The 22,593-nt window shown below is 39.2% G+C and overlaps 1 protein-coding gene across 1 annotated transcript in view; it reads left to right on the top strand.

Moving 5' to 3' along the window:
- The first annotated feature begins 1,138 nt into the window (after nucleotides 1-1,138).
- CCDC149 (coiled-coil domain containing 149) overlaps nucleotides 1,139-22,593 on the top strand; it is a 39,969-nt gene continuing 18,514 nt past the window's right edge. The window contains exons 1-7 of the mRNA XM_084267063.1: nucleotides 1,139-1,213; nucleotides 1,754-1,792; nucleotides 12,234-12,341; nucleotides 17,815-17,931; nucleotides 19,354-19,526; nucleotides 21,003-21,075; nucleotides 22,381-22,465. Coding sequence (XP_084123189.1) covers nucleotides 1,154-1,213; nucleotides 1,754-1,792; nucleotides 12,234-12,341; nucleotides 17,815-17,931; nucleotides 19,354-19,526; nucleotides 21,003-21,075; nucleotides 22,381-22,465 — 655 coding nt within the window. The 5' untranslated portion in view covers nucleotides 1,139-1,153. The remainder of the gene's footprint in view (nucleotides 1,214-1,753; nucleotides 1,793-12,233; nucleotides 12,342-17,814; nucleotides 17,932-19,353; nucleotides 19,527-21,002; nucleotides 21,076-22,380; nucleotides 22,466-22,593) is intronic.

The raw sequence follows: 22,593 nt of genomic DNA, 5'->3' as shown, positions 1-22,593 counted from the left end.
AATTGTTTTCATGACTGCTGTGATATTTAGTCTCTGGCAGAGCACATTCAGAAAGTATTTAGTGCCACGTCTCATGTGAGTAACATCAGAAATAGAAATATATGCTTTAGCATGGGCAGTGTCAAGTGATGGGCAAGAAGAATCTGCTGATTGAACATCACGTTAAGTGGAAAAAGTTGCCTGAAACTTTTGATGGGTAAAATTCAGCCACTGCAGGGAAGAGTGATGTACGCATTACTCTTTCTTCCTCTCGGTGGGGAAAGGCAATGAAGCAGATCGGAGTAATGCAGAACAGCAAAGATTTACAAGTTGTGCTTCGCTTTGTGCACGAGCCCCTACGCATTAGAGGCCATGGCTGGAGGGGAAGGCTCAGCTCTTCCTTCCCTCTCGATTTAGATGCTTGCAGTAGGCCTGCATTATTTCACATTCTTTTGACTCAAGCATGTGTCACAGTTAAATGAGTTTCCTTTACCTGTATTGTTAGGGTATCACACTGTAATTATTTTGACTCAATGTAAATTTTGATTGTCACTCATGCTGCTACTTCTTCTGCAACACGGACCTGTCTCACTGTCCAGGTGGAAGGCTGAGCCCAGAGGAAACAGCTGGTAGCGGGGAGGAACAGAAGGGAATGAGGTGGGCCAGGCTGGTTGCTAAGATCTGGGTATTGTGGAAACAAGTAGAAAAGGGAGTTTGCAAAGGCTTCTTCCTTCCAGCAGCCTTCCCAGGGCTGCAGGTCAAATTGTGAGGTCCCTCATACTGTTGTGTATGAGGAAAAAGAGGAGAAACTGGAACTGCTTGCTTTTTCTAACTCACTGTGGTCAGGCAAGCATGTGGCCTTATAAATGCATTTCAGGCTTCTTGCACAGGTGATTTCTTTCCTATGATTGTAACTAATAAGCTAAGATGGATGACTTGTGGAACACTTCGATCTCGTGCAGAGTCTTCCTCCATCATTTCAGAGGAAAATTTGAGGCTCTTGAATCCAGTACTGGCTGGGGTAGAAATGGCTTGTAACCATTATTATTTTATTTTTTTCTCTCTTCTTCAGTATCTGGTGTGTAAAAGGAAGCTTGAAAGTAAAAAGGAGGCATTGCTAATCCTTTCCAAAGAGCTGGACACCTGTCAGCAAGAAAGAGACCAGTACAAGCTTATGGCCAACCAGTTGCGGGAACGACACCAGTCTCTGAAGAAGAAGTATCGGGAGTTGATTGTAGGTTGTTCTTTATGGATACTGTGTAACTGGGGAGCAAGGGTCAACCTCAAAAGAAAATCAAAAGAAGTCCATAATGAGAGCTGTAAAAATGTTTAGGCACTTGTTTGCAGTAGTCCCGCAGTTGTACAGCCCTGATCATATTATTACTCATTTGTTCCGCATTGATGAGGTAGTGCCTGTTATATAAGACACAGAAAGACAGTGTGTGCTCTGAGGAAATTAGTTTCAGTCATAATTCCATTTAAAAACTGACTGCAGTATTATTATTCCACAGCAACTTAATGTACCGTTATGAAAAATAACGCAACATAAATTTGTAATGACCTGCTGTTCTAGAAATGTAAACAAATCTTCAGCCTTAGACAATTTCTGGAGTTGAAATTAATACTACTGGTATTAATCAAGATGCAGTATTTTAGAAACATTTTTGATAACATTTTAGGTAAGCTACGTGTTTTAAAATTTGATCCACAACGTTAATATAGTTGTTGACCTCAGAAATAAATTGTCAATAAAATTTGTCTTATTTATTTGTAGGATGGGGATCCATCCCTTCCACCTGAAAAGAGGAAACAGGTAGGATTAATTTTTCAGTTGATGTTATGTATCTGCTACAAAAGTATTTTGCAAAAATGTGAAAATATTAAGTAAGAAGTATGGTAAAAAGCAAGCATTTCTTTCTGTTGAAAAGCTCAGACTTTGAACTGTGGCCTCTTGTGCTTTTGTCTAAACATGTTTTGCTCTGAAACATCTGAACTATCATTAATTAGAATGTATGGCTATTGCTTTTGTGTTCACCAGAGACTGAAATTCGTCAGTGTACAGAGACTTGAGATTGTTCTACTACTTGTTTATCCTTCTTGTATTAAGTCCAAAAATGGGTTCATGACAGGACTTTTCATACTTAAAAGCATTGTCTGCATCCCATAATTGTTAATTTATTGATGTGACTACTGTTTTCTAATAGGTACTGTCCCAGGTATCTGTGAGTTATAAATGGTAAGAACAATGGTAATTGCTTTTTATGCATTTTATGGTTCCCCAAAAAACCTTTTTGTCTCCTCACTTTTTTTTTTTTACTGTTTTTTTTTTCTCCTGTTCCCAGACGTCCATGTGGTGGAGCACTGGTTGTCACATCTTAAAATTAACTTAATTTTTAGAGAAAAATGGCACCGAAGACACAGTGTGTGAGCAGGGAGAGGAGGAAAACCCAAAAGAGCAAAAATTGTTACTCTAATTGCTAGTCCTGAAGGTCTTTTTACCATGGTTTTAAACATGGTTATTGCATTCTCTTAATGGGTGAGAAGACTACTCCTCATCCTTTCCCTGGGAGTTTGTGTGTAGTTCTTGCTATTTTCTTAAAATATTAGGGGCTTATGGTTTGGGTTGTTTTAAACAAAACTGTCAGAGGCAATATAATTACTCCTTCAGGCACTTAAACAAATGGCTGCCAAGAAGTCAGTGGCTTAGTGTAGAATCATTTAACTTCCTCATTATTTAGCATAATTTATTTGAAATTCTGTTATTTCAACAGAGTTCTAATAAAAGTTTATGACTAGGTACAGTTTTGTGGCTTCTGACTACTAAAATTGCAGCAATTAAAAGGAAAAACAAAAGCAGTATACGGGTCATTGCAGAGATAAGTAGGAAGGGAGATTTGCTGTCCCATGGACATTGTTCCAATGCCTCTTCCATCTTTCAAAACAAATAAATCTGACACTTGCTTCTAAAATGCTAGCAAAATTTAGTCTAAATTCAGAAGCTGCAATTATATTAAGTTTTGGCAAGTCTTACCATGGTAAGTGCCTGGAAAGCCATTTAATAATCTAGCTAGGAGTCCTTTTTTTTCTGAGGAAGTTATGTATTCCTGCTAGGTAACAGCGAAAGAAAGAAAATCTTGTTCTCAAATGAGGTCATTTATAGGTCTCCCCGAAGGACAATACATACTTTAGGTGGTACAGTAATAGGCTGTTAGTGCTCTTGAGTTTTTGCTTTCCTGAGAAGTGTGTCTGTAACACGTAAGGTGGACAACCTGGAATAGTTAGGGCAACCTTTCTGAAGAGGAGCATAGTTGTGCTTTGAGAAATGCATCAAAGAATAGTAAAATAAAGTTAGTAATATTTTTCTATTATTAGCATACATTTATTCATGTTTTCTTGCCTAAGAAAGAATGAAGTCCTCTGTGCTCTTTTGGACTTTTTCCATTCCCTTTTTGACCAGAAGCCTAGTTGCCTTCTGGAAGATGTTTGTGACCTGTCACTTTATAAAAACAGGGACTCTGGTCCTGTAATGAATTTTGTTTGATGCAAAAGTGCACGAGGTTCTCATGGTCAGAAATGAGATGGAAACATGATAAGCTTGAACAATTTGTTTTGTTTCTTTACTGCAATTGAGAAATTACTGTTGAAATTGCAATCTAGAACCTCGAATGCAATAGGTGGGTTGGAATTGCTACATTATTCTCATTCATCTCTTAATTTTTCACCTTAATTATCAATTATGCTTTGTGACAGTGCCTTCTGTCCCTGTTTAGCAACACAGAATTTTCATGTTTTGTATGGAAATAGCATGTAACCAGGCAATTTCTATCAGCAAGCAGTTAACTTAGAAAGTGTTTTTGTAAAACTGGTGTTATGTAAAGGTATATTAACATGCAGGGCAGAGTTTTTCCTCTGAAAGCTGCATGTGCAGTTTTACACATCCCTAGTATCATCCAAAGAGTGTTCCATGTCTGTTGCCTTTGCCAACCAGCAAAAGCAGGAAATGAGAAACTCTGCTGCTGAAAACACTTTCCCTGCAGCAGGTGTTTGACCATTGGTGTTGGTGTCACAGCCTGTGAGCTGTCAGTGCTCTCCTGGACCCTCTTACCAAACATTCATGGTTACATTCTGTGATTTAAGGTAGTTTTATAATGTCACGTGGTGTCTCTCAGGTTTAGGTTAATTTTTGGATAAGTAATGGAGGGTTGCAATGTTTCAGGAGGGCAGGAATAGTGAAGAGTTTAATTTGATGATGAAATTCACTAGAGTAGATGCTGTCCCTTTCGAGAGGCATGTTGAAACGCTCTGTCTTACAGAGCCTCTGTTGTGCATCCTATAAGAATAGAAATTCCACCATGCTGCAGTGCCATACGTTTGTATCATTTGCTGTGATGCAGAACATTTTTATGACATTGGCAAACAAATCATGGGTATCTCTGTGGTAGTGTTGCCATGTTGGGAAACTTTAAGAAAAAAAGATAATTGATGCTTGATTTATAGTATTGTTTTTGTCTACATTGTTGAAATGTTCTGTATACCTTCAGTTGAGAATAAGTGTTGTCGTTAAAATAACAGATCAGTGAATCCTTTGACCTTCTATACGAAATGAAAGGTTTAATACAAATGAGATCCTTTGAATAAATAAAGGTGAAGTAAAATGCATGGTTCAGAAAATGGCTGTGACTGGGCCACAGTCCTAAATATGCTTTGCTTAATTTGATCTCTGAGAGACCACTCAGTTGGAGATAATTGGGTTTGCAGTGGGGCTGTGTGTCAAGAATAAAGCCATAATGTATATGTTCATTGGTGAGGTCTTACATTTGTATTTTAAATGTATAAGGAAGCAAATTGAACGAAGCTGAACATCACAGGGTCACAGAATGGTTGAGATGGGAAGTCAATTCTTGAGATCAACTAGTCCAACCACTTGCTCAAGCTGGGCCACCTAGAGCAGGTTGTGTAGGATCATGTCCAATCATGTTTTCATTTGCAAGGATGGGGACCCCACAGTCACTTTAGACAACCTGTTCCAGTGTCTGAGCATTCTCACACTAAAAAAAATGTTGGGTTTTTTTGTGTGTTCAGATACCTGCAGGTATTGGGATGGTTAAAGTCCCTCATGAAGATCATGGCCTGTGAACACGAAACATCTTAAAGTTCTGTGAAGAAGGCCTCATCTACTACATCCTGATCTGGAGATTTGGAGCAGATACCCGATACAAAAGCATCCATGTTGGTCTGCCCGCTAATCTTGACCCAAAAGCTCTCAACAGCCTCCTGACCTGTCCCTGTCATTCCAGCTTCTCTCACATAAATGACAGAAGCTTCTTCTCACTTTCCCAGCTGTTGTTTTGTAAAAGCCAGTATCTGTCCTTCACAACACTCCAGTCATGTGAGCCATCCCACCTTTTCTGCATGATCCAATGAGTTTGAAACTCTGTAACTGCATGCAGACTTCAACCATTTCCGGGTGCCTCAGGTGTTAAGAGTGGTGGCCTCTGAGGGCATCCAAGTGTGCCACTTCCACAGGACAGCTTGAGAGCTTTCCCCACAAGGCTGTTCTGCAGGCAGTTCCTTCTTTACATGCCTGTGTTCAAAGGGACTACACTTTGGCTCGGTTCTGTGAGTTTCTATGTTCTTTGTCTTCCCATCACACCAAGCTCTTGGCCTGCCTGCCCTATCCCAAACTTCCTTGTTCCCTCCTCCATCATTTCTAGTTTAAAGCTCCCCTTAGGAGGCTGGAAAGCCAGATGGCAAAGATACTTTTACCTCATTTAGTCGAGTACATCCTGTGTGTTTCAAGCAGCTGTCGAGCCTTAGTGAGGATCCCATGGTCATAGAACTCTCTTTGGGCATCAGAAGGACCAGAGGTTCCAGACAAGAGTATGTTCTGACATACCATGAATGGATCCATTTTAATCCCTTCTACTTCCAGGTTCTAGCTTAATGTACTCAGCTGTCACAATTCACTTTCAAAGCAAACTTCAGGAAATGCCATGTGACCGTTTTTGATATCGTCAGAAGAAATGACCAGTGAGAATATAGTGTGACTATCTCTTGTTAATTAATGAATTCAGGAAGTTTTGCTAGTCTTGTGCTAAGGCACAAAAGCAGCACTCATAGTCCTGTCAGAGGCAATCTTCAAATGAAGTGCACTCAGGATAAGCAATCATTTTATATGTTCCAAACAGACCTATGGTCTTTGGCCCAGCTTGTAGGTGCCTGTGTTTGACTCCCATACTGTAAGGTAGCAGATGGAAAACAGTGCGATTACTTGCCCTGGCTGCGCATCAGAGAGCAGCCTGCCTGTGGATTTCAGAATGTGCCTGTGTGGGGACATGGCCAGTGGAGAGGTTTTGATCTCTGCACACTGAAATTTGCTGTGCCACTGATAGGACCAGGTGACAGTATGCAAGAACTAGAACAACTTAGCTACAGGAGGAGTCATGCTTTGTGGTGTTTCTTCAACACGTAGGTTTTGTGGTAAACATGAGGCTAGGAGAAATGCTGATTCTAATAGATTTAACAGTCCCTCTTTAAAATTTGGAGTGCTGTTCAGACCTGATATGTACAACATTTTCTCCTCTGTTTGCAGTATCTTACCTTGATGGAATAGAGAGAGATTTTTTCCATACTCCTGCACCTGAATGCTCTCAATAAATGTTCTGTTAATTAGTCACAACACTCAAAATGTTGGATTTTGATTCTCTTTGTGCATTATCCTGAAGTTTAAGTTGTCCTTAAGATCTCAAAGCAGCTAAAATACTTCTCATAAAGCAATCTTTACTTCTACCCTGGTATAGTCTTTGTATAAGAACTTACATCCTCATATAGTAGTTTTTGTATAAGAGCAAGTCAGTAATTTCTTTTTGACTATGTTCATCTGCTGTCAACAAAACCCTGATGGAGTATGAGGGGGGGGTGAGGTACGTTACTGAACCTTCACGGTGAAGGAATTTCTGCCAAGTACCTTCTTGTGATACTGGTAGTTCATACTGACACCCTCAGTTGCTGCTTACAGTGTATGGTAAGTTGCTGTGCAAAAATGGGCTTCTTAAAGGAGCCTGTAGTTGTTGCTCACCTTATTTTGTTTGTCAGCCTTTGGCAAATGCTCTCGGTCTGGCTGGGCAATGTTTGGTCCTGTACAGCACTGTGCTGAGTTAATGCACAAAAGCCTGGTTGAAAAGTGTTAATTTTTATATGTCTACTGCTCAAGTGGCTGTTTGGTTCTGTTAATCAGCTCTATAAAAATTCTGGTTGCTGAGTGTCTTGAAGGGTATGTGAGCATGAGCAAGTCTTTCTTGTTTTGCAGAGCCTGGTCAAGTTTTGACTGGTGTGCTTCTGGGTGGGATTCCTGCCTGATTCTTAGTGTGGCATATACTCAGGAGGAAAGGATTGTCTTCTTGTTTAATGTCAACAGCTTGGGAAGGCTTTGATTTTTGCTGTTGTTTTCATTTTTCTGTGGGGAAATACAACCCATATTAAGTATATTTTATTTAGTATGCCCAGGATCTATAATTTCAAAAGTTTTATTTACAGTTTTTCAACTTAGAGAAAAATGCGATTTGCTTGCTTTTTATTGTAAGGATGCTGGTACTAGGGGAGTCTGTCAGTTGTTCTACCTTGGGGTGAGCGATGGTAGTTGGTAAGCAAGGCAGGTTTTTCTGTATTAATTCAGCCATTGCAATAATACGAATGCACTGGCGGAGAAACTGCAATTAAATTTGCTATCAGTCCTACCCATCAAGTGTGCTTAATGTTTCATCAGACTTTATTTTCTGTTAGCCCTATAATTCAGTGTCGTTCTTTGTTTTGAAGGTGTGGCCAAAAGAAACATAAAAGAATGTGAACTGCAGTATAGAAATGCCTGTTTGTATTTAAAAATATTTATAAACTGTAAAGGTATGTTGGAAGTTTCCTCTTCTTCCCTCTTGCCAAATTACTTCTTCAGGCAATGTCTAAAGGCAGAAAGTCCTTTTTTTTAAAAAAAAAAGTCTTTTTTTTAGTGTCGGTTAAGATTTATGTGCAAGAGAATTGAGAGCTATATTAAAGACTGTGTTACTATCCATCATTTTTAAAGTAGTGCGAAGAAAAATAACACTATGTGTATGTGTGGCTAGATTTGCAAAATTGTTGAGCCAAATTCAAGTGTAGTGCATAGATCCAGGGATGATGATTTGGACTTACATCCCCCCCCCCCCCATTCTTGGTCATCGGTCAGTAGTGAACACAGATCTGTTGCTGTCTGACAGATATTCACTGGCTTATTTTAATAGGTATTTACAGGCAATTTTGTCAGTAGCTTCAGATGCTCACCTGTAGCTAAAAGTAAGGCTCTCTTCCACCTTGTGTCCCAAAAATGTTCTTGAAAATTTTAACAAAGGTGAGGAAGAAAAGGTTGAGGTCTGTGATGCCATCTCACTCATCTCACTGAATCTTCCACCCTCTGGTCTCTTCTGATTTATGGTGCTTTCTTCCCCCTATGTAAAAAAGGTGGGCACTTCTCAGCCAGCACTCTCTCATCAGTCTCTTTCACCTTTCATCCTACCTTCTGGTAGGATCATTGTCAGTATCTGTGCTTGCTTTTGGTCAGAAGAAAAAAGTATGTAGAGACAATATCTGATGTCTGTGGGGGGTTGAAATGTGTGCAAATCATAGGCACGCTTCCCCATGACATGCGGGTGTAAAACAAAGAGCTTGATGCACTGTAGAGGCTCAGGAATACCTACCAGAAACTGGGTGTCACCAGAGGTGGACAGAGCTCAGGAAGGTTTGTCTGATACTGGGCAGTCAAGTAGAGGTTTAAATGAAGCAAGTTATTTAGTACTACAAGCAGTTGTACTGAAAGAAGGTAGGAGACAATGAAGAGTTTCTGCTGTTATGGGTGGTTATTGAGGTAAGACATGATGAGGCAGCAGAAAGGAACAGACCTCTGCATCTTTCCCTCCTGTTACCCATGGCTGAGAAATCTCTCCTCATCAGTACTTTGGAGTTGGTTTTGAATAGTGTGGGTAAAGGAAGTAAAGTCTTTGGTAGTTACAGAAGCCTTTTTAGGGCTTCACCTAGAATCAAAAGAAGCTGTCGAAGAAATTGAGTCTAGAGAAACTGAATTTGGCTAATTTTCAGAGAGTTTTTCTGTGTTTCACAGGTAAATGATACGAGCTTCATTGTCTGCTGAAGTAACTTGTCCTGAATTTCTAAGTGAATTCTCTGTTTGTTCTCTGAATATTGAAAAGAAGTTGCCAGGTAGAAAAATGAATTGCCTTTCTCCTTACAGAGATTTCTCCCCTTTCCCAAAAAATACATGTGTACAGGTTCACAAAGCCAGTCCTCCATTGTTAGCTTTATCATCTTTCAGCCATATGGTATGTTTTCTTATATATGCCAAAGAACTGGTACCAGGTCCAGGTGTCGTTCAACGCATCCTCTTGGCTGGCTCTCTTCAAGCCCGGCACAGCACTTTTGACAATCAAGTGTTTCTCCTTCTATCCCCATTTAATGGAGAGCTTTAATGAGCTCTTGCCAAAACCTTTAAAACTGGGAACAATCTAAATTATACCTTGTATGGAACCTCTAAGCCAGGGAAATGAATAATTACTGGAGACTACTTCTGTGACATAGCTTGGTTGTTTTAGTTTAACAGAAGTATAATAGAAGCTTTGCATTAAGGACCAAGTCTATACTTAGCTCATTGTAATGCTCTTAGCATGCTCAAATGAGGCTGTTTTATTTTGGTGTCTAAAATTCTCCATTTAAAGTTTCTTCCAAAATCCCTGTCTCAAGTATAAAGGTTTTTGTCACGTTAAGTCATTTATATGACTGACAAATAAAATTCAGCATAGAATTGCAATCTCAGAGAAATGGTTTTAAAGGAAATAAATCTGAGCAGGAAGATTTAGTATAGGCATGGTAATGCCTTTCCTGCAGTTACTGGGAGCTGGGTTTTGACTACAGACTGCTAGAATCCCGGTGGTGTGGCTGTAAACACTGATTAGTGAGATTGAGCTCTTCCCAGGGGCTGAAATTACATGTGCTATTGCAGCGTTAGGAGTTGTTCAAATTCATCATAAAAAGAGACTTTATAAATAGAAGTGTGTCAGAGAGGTTTGTGCAAATCATGTTTCTTTTAACTACCTCTGATGGTTGGATGGCCTTTATTGAAAGTCAGCTTTCTTTAAAAAAAAAAAAATTAAAAAATATCATCTGAGCAGTAGCCATAGATAACTGCAGTTTAAATACAATTTCCTGCAAACATGGGTTGTTTTCTTTCTTCTAAACAGCCATTGAGAAGTACCTCTCAAAACTATTGTCTCGACGTGTTCTGAAGTTCCTTGATTCATTCAGTATATTGAGTGACCATTATGTAGTTGTTTAATGCATAGAAAAAAAATCATTCCACAGAAGCATACTTGAGGAACCTTTTGCATTGCTTGAACATTTGCTGTCTTGAAAAGAAAAATAAAGGCAGCTTGACTTTGGCCCCACAGTTGGCTAGTTACATTTTTGTTATTTTTTTTGTTATCATGCTTTTTTCCCCAAATCATTTATTTGCAGCCCTCAGATTTAATCTTTTCCAAAACTGTTGGAAATGTACATTTTCATGTTTATTTTCTAAAAACTCTGAAAACCTATGATCTCAAGAGCACCAGAAGTACAGAAACTGTAGTAGTGGGTCAGGCCTGTTGTTCATCAAGTAGGATGTATCAGTTTCTCGTTTAATTTTTCCCATTAGAAAGTTTGAAGCTGTGGCTGGTTTAGACCAATTGGAGTTTGGAGTCAGCTTCTTCCTATAGTAGCATGCCAAAGTTCCAACTGGTTGTAGCTTAATAGTCTAACCTTGCAGATGGTCAGATGTATGCATAGCTATATTCATATTAATAGGTCTCTTAAATGCAGAACTGGATGTGTGGAAGTAGCAGTTAGTAAACAAGGGGAAAGCTTGCAGGAATGGCTGTCACATGCCTTGTTGGTTTCATAGTGCTTGAGTTTTAAAGATAAAACTCGCAAAAATGTCCTGTGAGACGTCAAGTAGTGGGAATGACTGCGTAAAGGAGCAGGATTGAAAAGGAGAGAGATCAAAATCAAGAACGGGGGGAGTTGAAAGAGCAGCGCAGCAAGTAGGGAAACTGCACCTGAAATACCAGGAGAGAGCTCAGAACAGTCAGTTGATGCCCTGGCCTCAAACCTAGGGAGTACATGTAAAGGTAGCTTAGAAATACTGACTCGTGGGGCTTTACCAAGTCATGCTTGGAAGATTTGAAAATACTTTTTTCATTTCTTTTTATACTCTTCAGCCTTATGGCAAAGGATGACACACACCTAGCTCTCCATAGGCAGTGTCTTGAAAGGCTGCACATCGACCGCTGTGATTGTGATTCTCTTAGAAGAGATGTCGTTGGTAGGCTTTTCCTGTGACCCATTCCTGGGTCAGTGTTTGTGTACTCCTGGGATATTTTTAGGGTTGAAATATAATAAATTTATTTGTAGTATTTTTTAATTTTCATATATCATAAATAAGAAAGAAGGATATTGCATTTTTTTTTTCCAGTAGTGATCAAGCTGATGGAATTTAATTGTAAAATTGCAGACTAGATTGCTCACCCTGCTAATTTAGTAGGTTAATGTAAATGGTAATACTTGACCTGGATTATTTGGTGGCAGAGGGGGTGTTTGTTATTAATCTGTAATTTTCACCTCTCTTTTCTAGAAATCTATGCACTAGCGAACCACCCAAGTCAGGTTCACGTTTGAAGTTCTGTGCTATAATCCGTGGTACAGCTCTATCTAGGGCCAGGGACTTTGGCTGGCTGGCATCCTCTTACTGGCTAGGAATCTGCTCTAAACACTATAAGGGAATAAAATGATATCATAATTGTTTCTCAGCTGTGTTTTTTGTCCAATTATATGCGAGTTTAAAACTGTTATTTAGGCAACTTTGTAGAAATATTGTCAAAGTACTCTGCATTTTGCTCTTCCCACAAGCCAAGATACCAGACCTAGCATGGATGTTTTGATTTTGGTCTTGTTTAGGATTTGTGTGCTGTTCAGGGAGCGTGTATGCACACATGGTCTGTGTGTTTCCTTCTGCTAAAGATAATGTCACAAGGGTTCCTTTTTTTGGTTGCATGAAGTCTGGATACCAACAACAATAAAATAAAGATTGTTGAGAGATAAGCAGTTAAGTCTAGGGTTTCTTTTCAATCACCACTTAGACCTTATAGGCACTAACTTTTGACTAATATTTACTCCTTTTCCAGGCAAATCTAACACAACTACTGAGTGAGGCTCAAGATCAAAATAAACACCTTGGGGAAGAGATTAGAGAGCTTCAGCAGAGACTGGGAGAAGTACAAGGGGACAATAAGGTATTATAAACTTTTGTAATCAATATATGGTGTGCCATGTGTGAACTGGTCTGGAATTTGCATTTACTTCTTAAAAAACCCAAATAAAACAGTGGATTATAGAACTCAAATAGTTTAATTACAAGAAATGCTTGAAAGAGTAGAAAATAAGCTTGTACAAAATAAGAGTAAGTGCAGTTTATTATATATATTTTGTATGTTTCTTTTGCTCTGTTGTCCTTAAGTATAGATTTTTCAGCTAGCCTTGCTTTAATATCAGACCTTTTTCCCTTCCCTCCTTTTCCTCCTCTTCTTCTTACAAATAAGTACAGCTAAGCATGTTGTCTTCATCATGTGAGAGTTTTTGCTTTTTCCCCCCCAAAGAAAATACAGAATTTTAGTAGACGATAAAACCAGGGAGGGATAGTTTTTCCCTTCAAAAAATATGAAGCAGTATATATAGTGAGCTTTGTATTATCCCTCATCCTAGTGCCCTTACATAACCAATTTATTTTATTGCTAAATTTAGCAAGTTATATGGAACATTGCTCAAAATCTGCCATTTGGTATTAATCAAACTCCTGTTGTCTCTGTTAATTGAAATATTTAAACTCAAGCCAAATGTGTGTAACGTTCACAGCTGGAGCTGTATGCAAAAGTACATTCAGAGATCAAACTAGTGAGAGGTTGAATTTGAGAGTCGAGGTGGTTAACGAAGTAAAAAATGAAACAAATAATGAATTATAACTTCCATCACTGAACTACAGGCTTAAAGTTACAGGATTTTAAAATGTGAATAAAAATTACATGGCTTTTAATTATTTAACTGCAGGTTTTTGTTTGGAGTTGGGTTTTTTTCTCATTTAAATGTATTTTATTTATTTTACTTTAAATATAAGTAGATTGTGATAATGCAGGTTTTTTTCATTGTTTATCACAGAAGAGTTCCTTGAAGGTGTGCAGGTTGCTGGGAGAAGGTCAAGGGAGACCTGAATTTGTAGTATGCATAGCATTCAGTGTAACTTGCTCCAGTCTTCAAGGACCAGTTTTCCCAGTGTTTCTTTTCATTTGCATTTGATTGTCTGAACTGCACTACAGTATAGAAGACAGTGCCTTGCAGTTTTCCAGTACCTGTGGTATGCCACACAGCCTTTCCCAAGCCAGTCCTGAACAGATTACAAGGGTTTGTAAGTACAAGGTAGTAAAACTGTAATGTATTTAGATATCAAGGTTACATACCTGTTCTAATTCCTTATACCAATATAATCTTGGTAACAGGGAGCCTACTTCTTTGTGCTTGAATTGGCTTTGTTTAGATTTGCCTAACGGGTTAACTTGATATTCGCTGGTCATCTTAGTGGCATCTGTATGCTCAGCATGAATCTAAATTCATGATCCTCATAATGAATGGAAAAATACAAAAAAGACTTATTCTGCCCACTGTGCCCCTCTCCAAAATATGCAAAATAGTGCATCACTAAATAAAGAGGGGGAGGGAAGAACTGCATCAGATGGGGATTAATTTAGACTAGGATTTTCATTTTTAGAACACATTCTTCACTCTTCTAGTAAATGAGAAATAGAGCTTATTTTAGAGTCAGGTTGCTGGTTTTTGAAGTGCCTAAAAAAGCATTGCCATCTCTCTGAGGGATTTAACACTCTCCTCCTGTGTCAGATTTTGCTCCCTCCTCACTTTGGTGATAAAATTCTAGGCTTACTCCCCAATCCATTCTGTTCTGCTCATCAGTTCTCCTGTAGTGGCAGCTGGATTACTTCAAGCACTGGAGTCCAGATAATGCATGGTATATACAAAAACAAAGAACTATAATAATTTGCTTGTTCTTACATTTTTCCCCTGCATTATTCTCTCTGTTTTTTCCAAAGTGAGGGAGGGCATCCTGCCCAGCTGGTCTACGTCAACCTTACTTCTGGCAAGAGATGAACAAACAGCTGCTTTTGCAGCAAGTGAAGCTGCTTATGGATGAACAATTCTGCCTGTGTCTGAGCAAGGGTGACTCATGCAGGCTTTGTCACTGAGTGGCAGAGCTTTGTAGGACTAAAAAAGAAAAAAACTCTTTAAATATCACACATTAGCTCTATTGATAAAGAATTCTTTTGATAGCTTGACTTGTTTTCCACTGCTTTAATGTTTGCTACTAGTAGGATACAGTCACTTGGATTAGCAAGACCTTAAACTGATGGCATTTTTACTTGTTGTTGAAATCATGTTAAGTACATCATCAGTTAGGCAATAACAAATTACTTGCAGTTGGTTTAACTGGACTAATTTTTTCCCTTAATTTCAGCTTGAATTCTGTTTGCACAAATAATAAGACTTCTTCAGGCTGTCTCTGGAAGGATTTGTTGCTGCAGTTTGAGAAATACAGCAATAGTTAGACTGCAGTGGCCCAGCAATAGATATCTAAGACTATTTATTTTTATGATTGATGACAATCTCTTATCATCTCTGACAGATGAAAACTATTCTATGTTTATGATAGATATTTGTAAATCATATTCCTCCCTAATGTTCTGGCAGCAATTCTTGGAGAACTATTAATGAAACTTAGAAGATAGTTAGGAAATGTATTTCTCCCTTGTAAAAGGGTGAAAATGGCAAGCATAAGAGAAACTGGAGGCTTCTGGAAGACTAGATGACTCAGTTGTCTTCAGTTGAATTTCTACCCACGCAAGGAAACGGCTTTGTAAGCTGTCGAGGGCAGTGCTAAGTGAGAGGAAGATGCAGGGAAAACAATGGCTGTGCTATGACTGACAGTTCATTATTATAAGGCAGACAGTCATTCATGCAGCAACAGTGTGAAATGCTAAATCTGTGCTGCATGTGTTTGGCAGAACTGGGATTTAAGGTGGTAAATTTGCATACTTCTGGTTCACCTTTTAAGATTTTGTAGATGTGGTGAAGGCAATTGCTATCAGTGACTGTGGCTGAACATGAAGGTTTCTACCTTCCATGAGGAATTTACTCATTGTGCTCGTATCACTTTTCCTTCTGCATGTTTTATTGGTAATCAGGAATGTACAGTTTTGGTGCAGGCATTGTCTGTGGACTCCTAGCCTGCACAGCAGCTCTCCTAGTGAAGCTTGTTTGGGGCATTATGGGGCTGCTACAGAGCTGCTACTTTATAAATAATTATTTTAGCTGCCACCAATTAAGGAAAAGCTGTGGTATTAAAATAATAAAGAGTAATGGCTTGCAGTACTGGATTGTTTTGGTTAGCATCTATGAGTACTTGACAGAGAGGGGCTCTCTCTGGTAAGTAAGGTGCCATTAATTTAGATCCACTCTGCTGTGGATGTTGTTCAGAGAATCCTGAGGGGTAGTGTTAACCTCTTCTCTAGCTGCAAAATGAAGTTGAGCTGTCCTTTCCTCAGTGATTCCTGTATGACAGAAATAAAAATAACAGCAGCCAGAAGGCAGGTGTATAAAGTTTATAACAAAGCACTAATATATGAAATAAACCCTTAACCCTCTGGCATAACACTTAGTGTCTCTTTGGGTCACAGCATTTTCAGGGAGGAATTTTATAGCAGGTGGTGCTGCCTCATGAGACGTTCGCAATGCAGAATTAAAGGACTTGGCCTGTTCTGCCCTGTCAACTCTCTGATTGGCCAACTGTCTGGAAGAAGCAGTCTGTGGGTTTATGGATTGGTAGTTTACTTTATCCTGTGTATGCTTAGAATGCTGCTCTTACTGTCTGAATTCAGGTTTCTGAAGTACTGCTTTTGTAACACTTCAGGCATTTCCCCCCCCCCCTCCAAATTAGTGGTAAATAAGGAGTTCTCCTTTTATTGGCAGACTGTTTGACCTTGCAAGTAATAATTGCTTGCAGTTATAATAGCATCTTATGCCTCACCCCCTCCAGGGCTGGAGGAGAGTTGGTCATAGTACATGAGTCACAGCTCTGATCCAGTTCCCAGCCCGGTGCCAAGCTTTATGCAGAAGTTTTGCTCGGCTGCAGGGATTGGAGGCATTGGCAGAGTGTGAATCCCCTTCCCATATCCAGTTTTTCTGAACAGGACTGAGTCTTGGAAATGTTACTACATTTGTTTCTTGCTGCCTTTCTCTCTAGTGTAAAATAAATTTATCTAACTGAATTAAATCCCTTTACCATACCATTTGTTCATCAGCCTTTTAGCATATAAAAAAACCCCAGTCCCTAAGCTAGGAAGCCATTCCAGGATTTCCTAGTTGCCTTTTTGACTTACTTGTTTTGATAAAGAAATTAATATGAATTATATCTCCTAGGTTCCATTCAGCCTTGCTAACTGTGCGGTGATTTGTACTTTTCCTGTGGGGATAGGGAAATGTAGTTTGCCAAAACCAGTTACTTTTGGGGCACAGCTTCCCCTGAACAAATGAACTCCTTATCAGAATAAGTTGTACCAGCTTCAGTGACTTGCTCTGAACTGGAGCTGAAATAAGTGGGGACAATCATTTTGGTAGTCTGTCTTGCATCAGCAGGATTTTAATTGGCACATTGCAGCTATGGTGACTGGCATCCCATAAATACCAAAGATAGATTTTTAATGTACAATCTTATACTTCAGAAGATTGATTTTAAAAAATTTTTTTCCTTCTTTTTTCCCCCACCTAACTCTGCAATATCATGATGTGCATTAATTCCTTGGTGCAGTCAAAGATAGCGAGAAAGTCAGGCTGGTTATTGTGGTGGGTTTCTCTAGTCTCTCTGGAGCTCCTACAAATGAGGCCATGAGGAGGCAACACTTCACTTAGTTGAATCCAGTATAAACAACTGTAAATGCTGAATGCCTTATAGACTATATAGAGTTTTAATACTCTGTTATTGTTGAAGGTAGTTGCTTTTTGGTTTGGGTATCAAATATGAGCTCATTGGCTGTTTGGGTGTTTTGACCAAGTCTTTTTGTTGTTGGTCTGCTTTTTTGGTTTTACATGAACTGACTTTTGTGAGTAGATTAGAAAAAAAAAATTTGCCCAAGCAAATGCATTAGCAGCTGTTAATGCAAATTCTGCACTGATGTAATGCAGTGAGATTTTAAGAGGTATCAGTAAAATGAAGCTAGTCAAGCCACTTCGTCCATCTTTATTCTTAATAAGAATAGTTCTCTGCTGCAGAGAATGTTAAGATTTACATATGAAAATGGCTTTCTGAGAATTCTCTTAATTTTAGTCTGACCAGAATTAGTTCCTGTCATTCCTAAAAAAACATTGGCCTTGGGTCTGTATTTGTCTTTGATCATTTGTGTACTCTGGTGACTCTTGTTGCAGCGCCCAGTTTCAGCTCCTGTTGATGCTTTGAGTGTTCAACTGGAATTTTTCACTGCAAACAGGCTTGAGACCTCAGCGCAGAAGATTTCTCCTGGCTTAAATAATACCAGCTGCTTGGCCTGGAGGAGATGAAATCTATGACAGCTTTACTCTTTCTAATGCAGATGTACTGTGATGCTGCAGCCTGTGTTCTCTTGCTTACCGAATCTGGTTTTGTAATTGCAGCTCCTTCGAATGACAATAGCAAAGCAACGACTTGGAGATGATGAAGTTGGGGCTCGCCACTTTGCAGCACATGAACGGGAGGACCTTGTTCAACAATTGGAGAAGGCTCGAGAACAAGTAATAACTAAATGGGCATATACTGTCATGTTTTACAGAGCCAGTGCTGTAGCAAGTAAATGACTACCTCTATTGTATTTGGAGAGCTGGCAGCGGATTAACATTGCAAATGAAGTGAAGGTGTTGGGATTTTAATTAAATATGTGGATAGAGTGAGTTTCCAGATCTCAGGAATTCCTCCTTTAGATTATCAGTTCTTCTTTTTCTATAATGTGCAGCAACAACTTTTGACAATTGAATATTGTCAATGAAAGACACTCCTTAGTGAAGGCTGTTACAAGCATTCAGCACAGTATGTGGTGGCTGACGCAGCTCCTAAAGATTCTCTGCATCAAATTTTCTGTAGAAGTGTTAGTGTCCTCTTCCTCTTGGCTATTTCTTCCCCTCTCTTGAAAAAACTGCATCAGAACTCTTTTCCCTCCCTCAAGTCTGTATCAATGCCTTGTACCATACAGCATCCAATCCATCAGACTTTTCCCAAATACCAAGCCATAGCTTTCTGGGCAAGTCGGGAGGGTTGTAGTCTCTGTTGTCCCGCACTCATTCCTGCCATTGTCAGTTCTGCCCTGTGTGAGCCGTTCTGTGATCCAGGAGGAGGTGTGTATTCCTAGTTTTTCAGTGTTCACACAAGTGCAGCACTACTTCAGCTTACAAGGATGACTGTTGAATACACTTGGTCTTCCTCCAGCATGATTCTCTGTGCTATCTCCGCTCCCAAGCTCAAGCTCTCTCTGTTCATCACCTGGCCTCTTTTCACATGGTGTTCTGCTGTCCTTCCTGGCTTATCAGTGTTTTCTGAGGCACCAGTGGAAACTACTCAACTCATTTCAGCCCTTTATCACACTCTCCATTTCTTCTCTTTGGAAGTTTGAAGCTTTTTGTCCTTGACTATCTTTTATACTGGATATCTCTATCCCATTGCTTAATAGCAATGCTCTCACTGTCAACTCCCTAGTGGCTTATTTTGACCTTTTCTAAGTTGTTTCTTCTTCCTCTTCTGTGGAACCTCCTTGCTGAAAGTCCTGTCATTAGTATAAATTCTCCCTTCCAGACTTTTTCTTTATACCTCAAATTTCCCAAATTCTCAGTTGGTTGAATTAATTCCCAGAGTCCTAGAATATTGTAAAACCAGTTTACCATGTTTGAAGGAGAATTACAACATGGATTAAAGTTTCTTTTGCTGTTCCATTGTAGTGTTTTTCTAGAAATTTTGGAAAATAATTCTAGCTGGTGAAGTCACTTAACTTCAAATTGATGAAATAATACCACAATAGTGTAAAAGGACCAGGGGTAATAAGCTTTGGAAAGACTTCTGACTGTCCAAATTGAATCCTGTTCAGAAATGCTGTGCTTGTTGCTATTTTCAGTTTGGACGCTATGCTTAAATTTCAAAATAGTCTCAGACCTCTCCTTTCTTCTCAGATTGAGACTCTGAGATATGATCTTCAGGCTGCACTGGATGAGTTGCAGGATGTAAAAGAAGAACGCTCTTTTTACCAAGATAAATCTGACAGACTAAACCAAGAACTTAATCATGTCTTAGGAGGGCATGAAAACCGTATCATTGATGTAGATGCTCTATGTATGGAGAACAGGTGAGTGCATTGCAAACCGTAGTGTTTCCCTAGACCAAGCAGTGTATTGCTTTAACAGGAGCACCAGGAAACCAGTCACAACAAAACTTGAAAGAAAATGTATCCAAGAATAAAAGTTAAAGACATTTTGGTGGTTTGTTTTGTCCGTTTTGTTTGTACTGCAACTGACCATCAAATAGTATTGAGAAATCCAGGCTACTGGAAATGACCAGTGTTTTATTTGGCTACAGACGTGTCAGTGATATTCCCAAATAGTTTAAACAAGGAAGAGAAATGCAGACCTTTCTATTCCCATCACTGTATGACACCAAAAGCAATATTACAACCCAGTTTCTTCAGAAACTCACAGTGAGCTGTAATGGGCTAATCTTGGGTTGTAAACAGGGACTGTGAGTACCCTGAGTTAATGGTTTCGGACATAATTCTCACCACAGGGAGAGGTTGTCAACATGGAGTGATTTGCCAACAAAAGTTGCAAGTGAAATCACCCATGTAGATATTCTTACCTCTTCCTTGGGAAAGGAATGTGTTTTATGGTCTCTGCTAAGCAAAGCAGAGAGGAGTCACTGACAGAGCATAGCAGGTACCTCCCTTAATGTCAACAATTACCTTAAGGTGAAATGGATGTTGTAAGACACTTTCCATTTGCAGAGGCTTATGCTTCAGGTAGGAAAGTGTAATACCAAAGGCATTATTTCCTCCTAGCAAATCCAGTTGGTTTCTTTTTCTGTTTTATGTGGCCTATGGGGTTCTGTATCAGTTTAAGCTCCCTACTGCCTTAACAGTCATATGATTTTTTTTCCCTCTAAAATAATTAAATTGTCACAAACCCTAATACAGCTGCAGTTGCACTGCATGAAAGGAGGTATTTTATAAACCCTTTAGACATGAAAAAGATATTTTCCTATGTGGAAATGGCCTTCTAATCCAAGTGCATAAAGTCTGTTAGGAAGAACCATACTGTTTCAGTTAACTGTATACCATTTTTCAACTGCACTGTTAAATTTTCTACTTTCTGATTGCCAATCAGAAGTGCCATGTAAGTGATGGATTTTACAATGCAAAGGTTCTGCATAGCTGAGTCTTGTGTTGACATATATACAAATCTTCATATGTCCATCTCGCAAACCTTCAAGCACAGAGGACATGAGTAAATGCTTCCTGACTACTTCCTCTAGACATAAATACACCCTTTTAGCTTCCCTCCCCAAAAACCTGAGGACCGATATAAAATGGTTGTGCAGCATGCCTGACAAATCTAACAGAAGGGCAGCCTCCTCTTCTGATGCAATTTGTTTCCCTACTTAAAGTTTTATGGGGTCAAGAGCAGTAAGATTTTGTTATTTTATCCCTCACAGAACTGCAGAGGGAAAAGAAATCTCAGTAGTTCAAAGAAAGGACATGCCAAATAGTAGAGAGGAGCTTGAGGCAGTACTTGAAGGTAACGTGAGGTAAAGGATTACATTTCTTTTTCAGGTATCTTCAAGAGAGATTAAAACAACTTCAAGAGGAAGTCAACCTTCTTAAGTCTAATATTACTAAATATAAGGTAAGGTCTTCTCAGTGTATCATCTAAACCATGCTTTGCTGTTCATAGAGGCTGTTGTTCATGCACATTTGCAGAACAAAATGGTGTCTTCAAAGAAACATCCACCATTAACATTCTGACAGCATTAGTATGTATATCTATTAGATGCTCAGCCTTCCTTCTGTAGGCTTCTCAGCTCATGTAGTACCCATTAAGTGTATTTTGAAAAATGAATTGAATACTTTTTAAAGTTCTGTGGCAGAACCTTCCTCCTGCTGGGAGGTGATATTACATGATATTACATGATATATCATGTAATATTACATGATATTACATGATATTACATGATATTACATGATATATCATGATATTACATGATCAGCCTTCCAGCAGGTCATGCAGTATGTGGTGAATGACTGCAACTGTGTTGCTGTCACAATCAGGTCTTGTCTTCCTGTCCCATAATGACCACACTCATTCTTTGTGTGTCTTAATGATTGCTAAGTCTTCGTTGTTTCATTCCTGGTTTAAGATACATGCTGGTTTGCATGAAACCTTCAGGACTAAATCCCCAGGGCAAAATCTTCTTGCTCATCCCTGAAGTCAAGCACTCTGTTTTCCTCTGCAAGTGATTTTGGGGGGTGGGAGGGGAGGGCTACTTGTCAAGGCATGAGAAAGGTTGTCTCAGGGCTGTCAATAGGACTTCTTAACTGTGAAGCAGTCACAGCACTAATTAATTTTTGTGCATGAACAAAGCTGTTCAAAATACCAAGTTTATTTTGGTGTCACTTCACACTTATGACTTGGGTCTCTTGGAGTGTGAGTTAGTTTATCAGTAAGAACTGAGCATCATGGTGGTCTGGTGAGTTTCACAGAACTGTTTTGGAAGAGATGGACTTCTGTAGAAGGATCATTCTGCTTTTAATTCCTTAAAGTCAGTAAAGGGCTTCTAGAAAGTCTGATAAAGGATGTTGAGCTTTGCCTTTGAAGTCTACCCAAAGAAATGCTGTGAAAGTTTGATACTCTCTCCAGATTACTGCAGTATCATCAGTGGAACTCCAGAGATTGTTAAAAAATAGGCTTGGGAGAGGCTACAATAAAATGGTTGCAGTGAGGCAGAATGAGTCTTTGTAACATTGCAAAGGCTGTTTTGGCTGGAGAATAGTATTCCACCAGAGTTACGCTCCCATCAGTTACCTTGGGTCTAAGTACCAGGCCCTGCAGAGTGGTTCTGGTACCAAAACCCAAAGTTCCAGAGTCTTTACTGCTAGTGAAAAGAATTATATGCTACTGTCTTTCTGAATAACATATTTGTTGTTTCCTTAGAATGCACTAGAGAGACGAAAAAATTCAAAGACTCACAGTAGATCCAGTAGCAGTGCTCTGACTGGAGTCCTGTCTGCAAAGCAAGGTATTACAGAAATGCAGCATGGTGTGCACAGAATTCCTTCTTACCTCTTAATTTCAGTAACCCTTTCCTCATCAACCAAACCTAAATCTTTTTTCTCTTTCATGTTTATTATTATGTGCTTTTCTCAG

Source organism: Gallinula chloropus (genome assembly GCF_964237585.1).
Source record: "Gallinula chloropus genome assembly, chromosome: 7".
NCBI classification, from domain to species: domain Eukaryota; kingdom Metazoa; phylum Chordata; class Aves; order Gruiformes; family Rallidae; genus Gallinula; species Gallinula chloropus.
The sequence above is the reverse complement of the archived record's forward strand: the minus strand, read 5'-3'. Positions and strand labels throughout refer to the sequence as shown.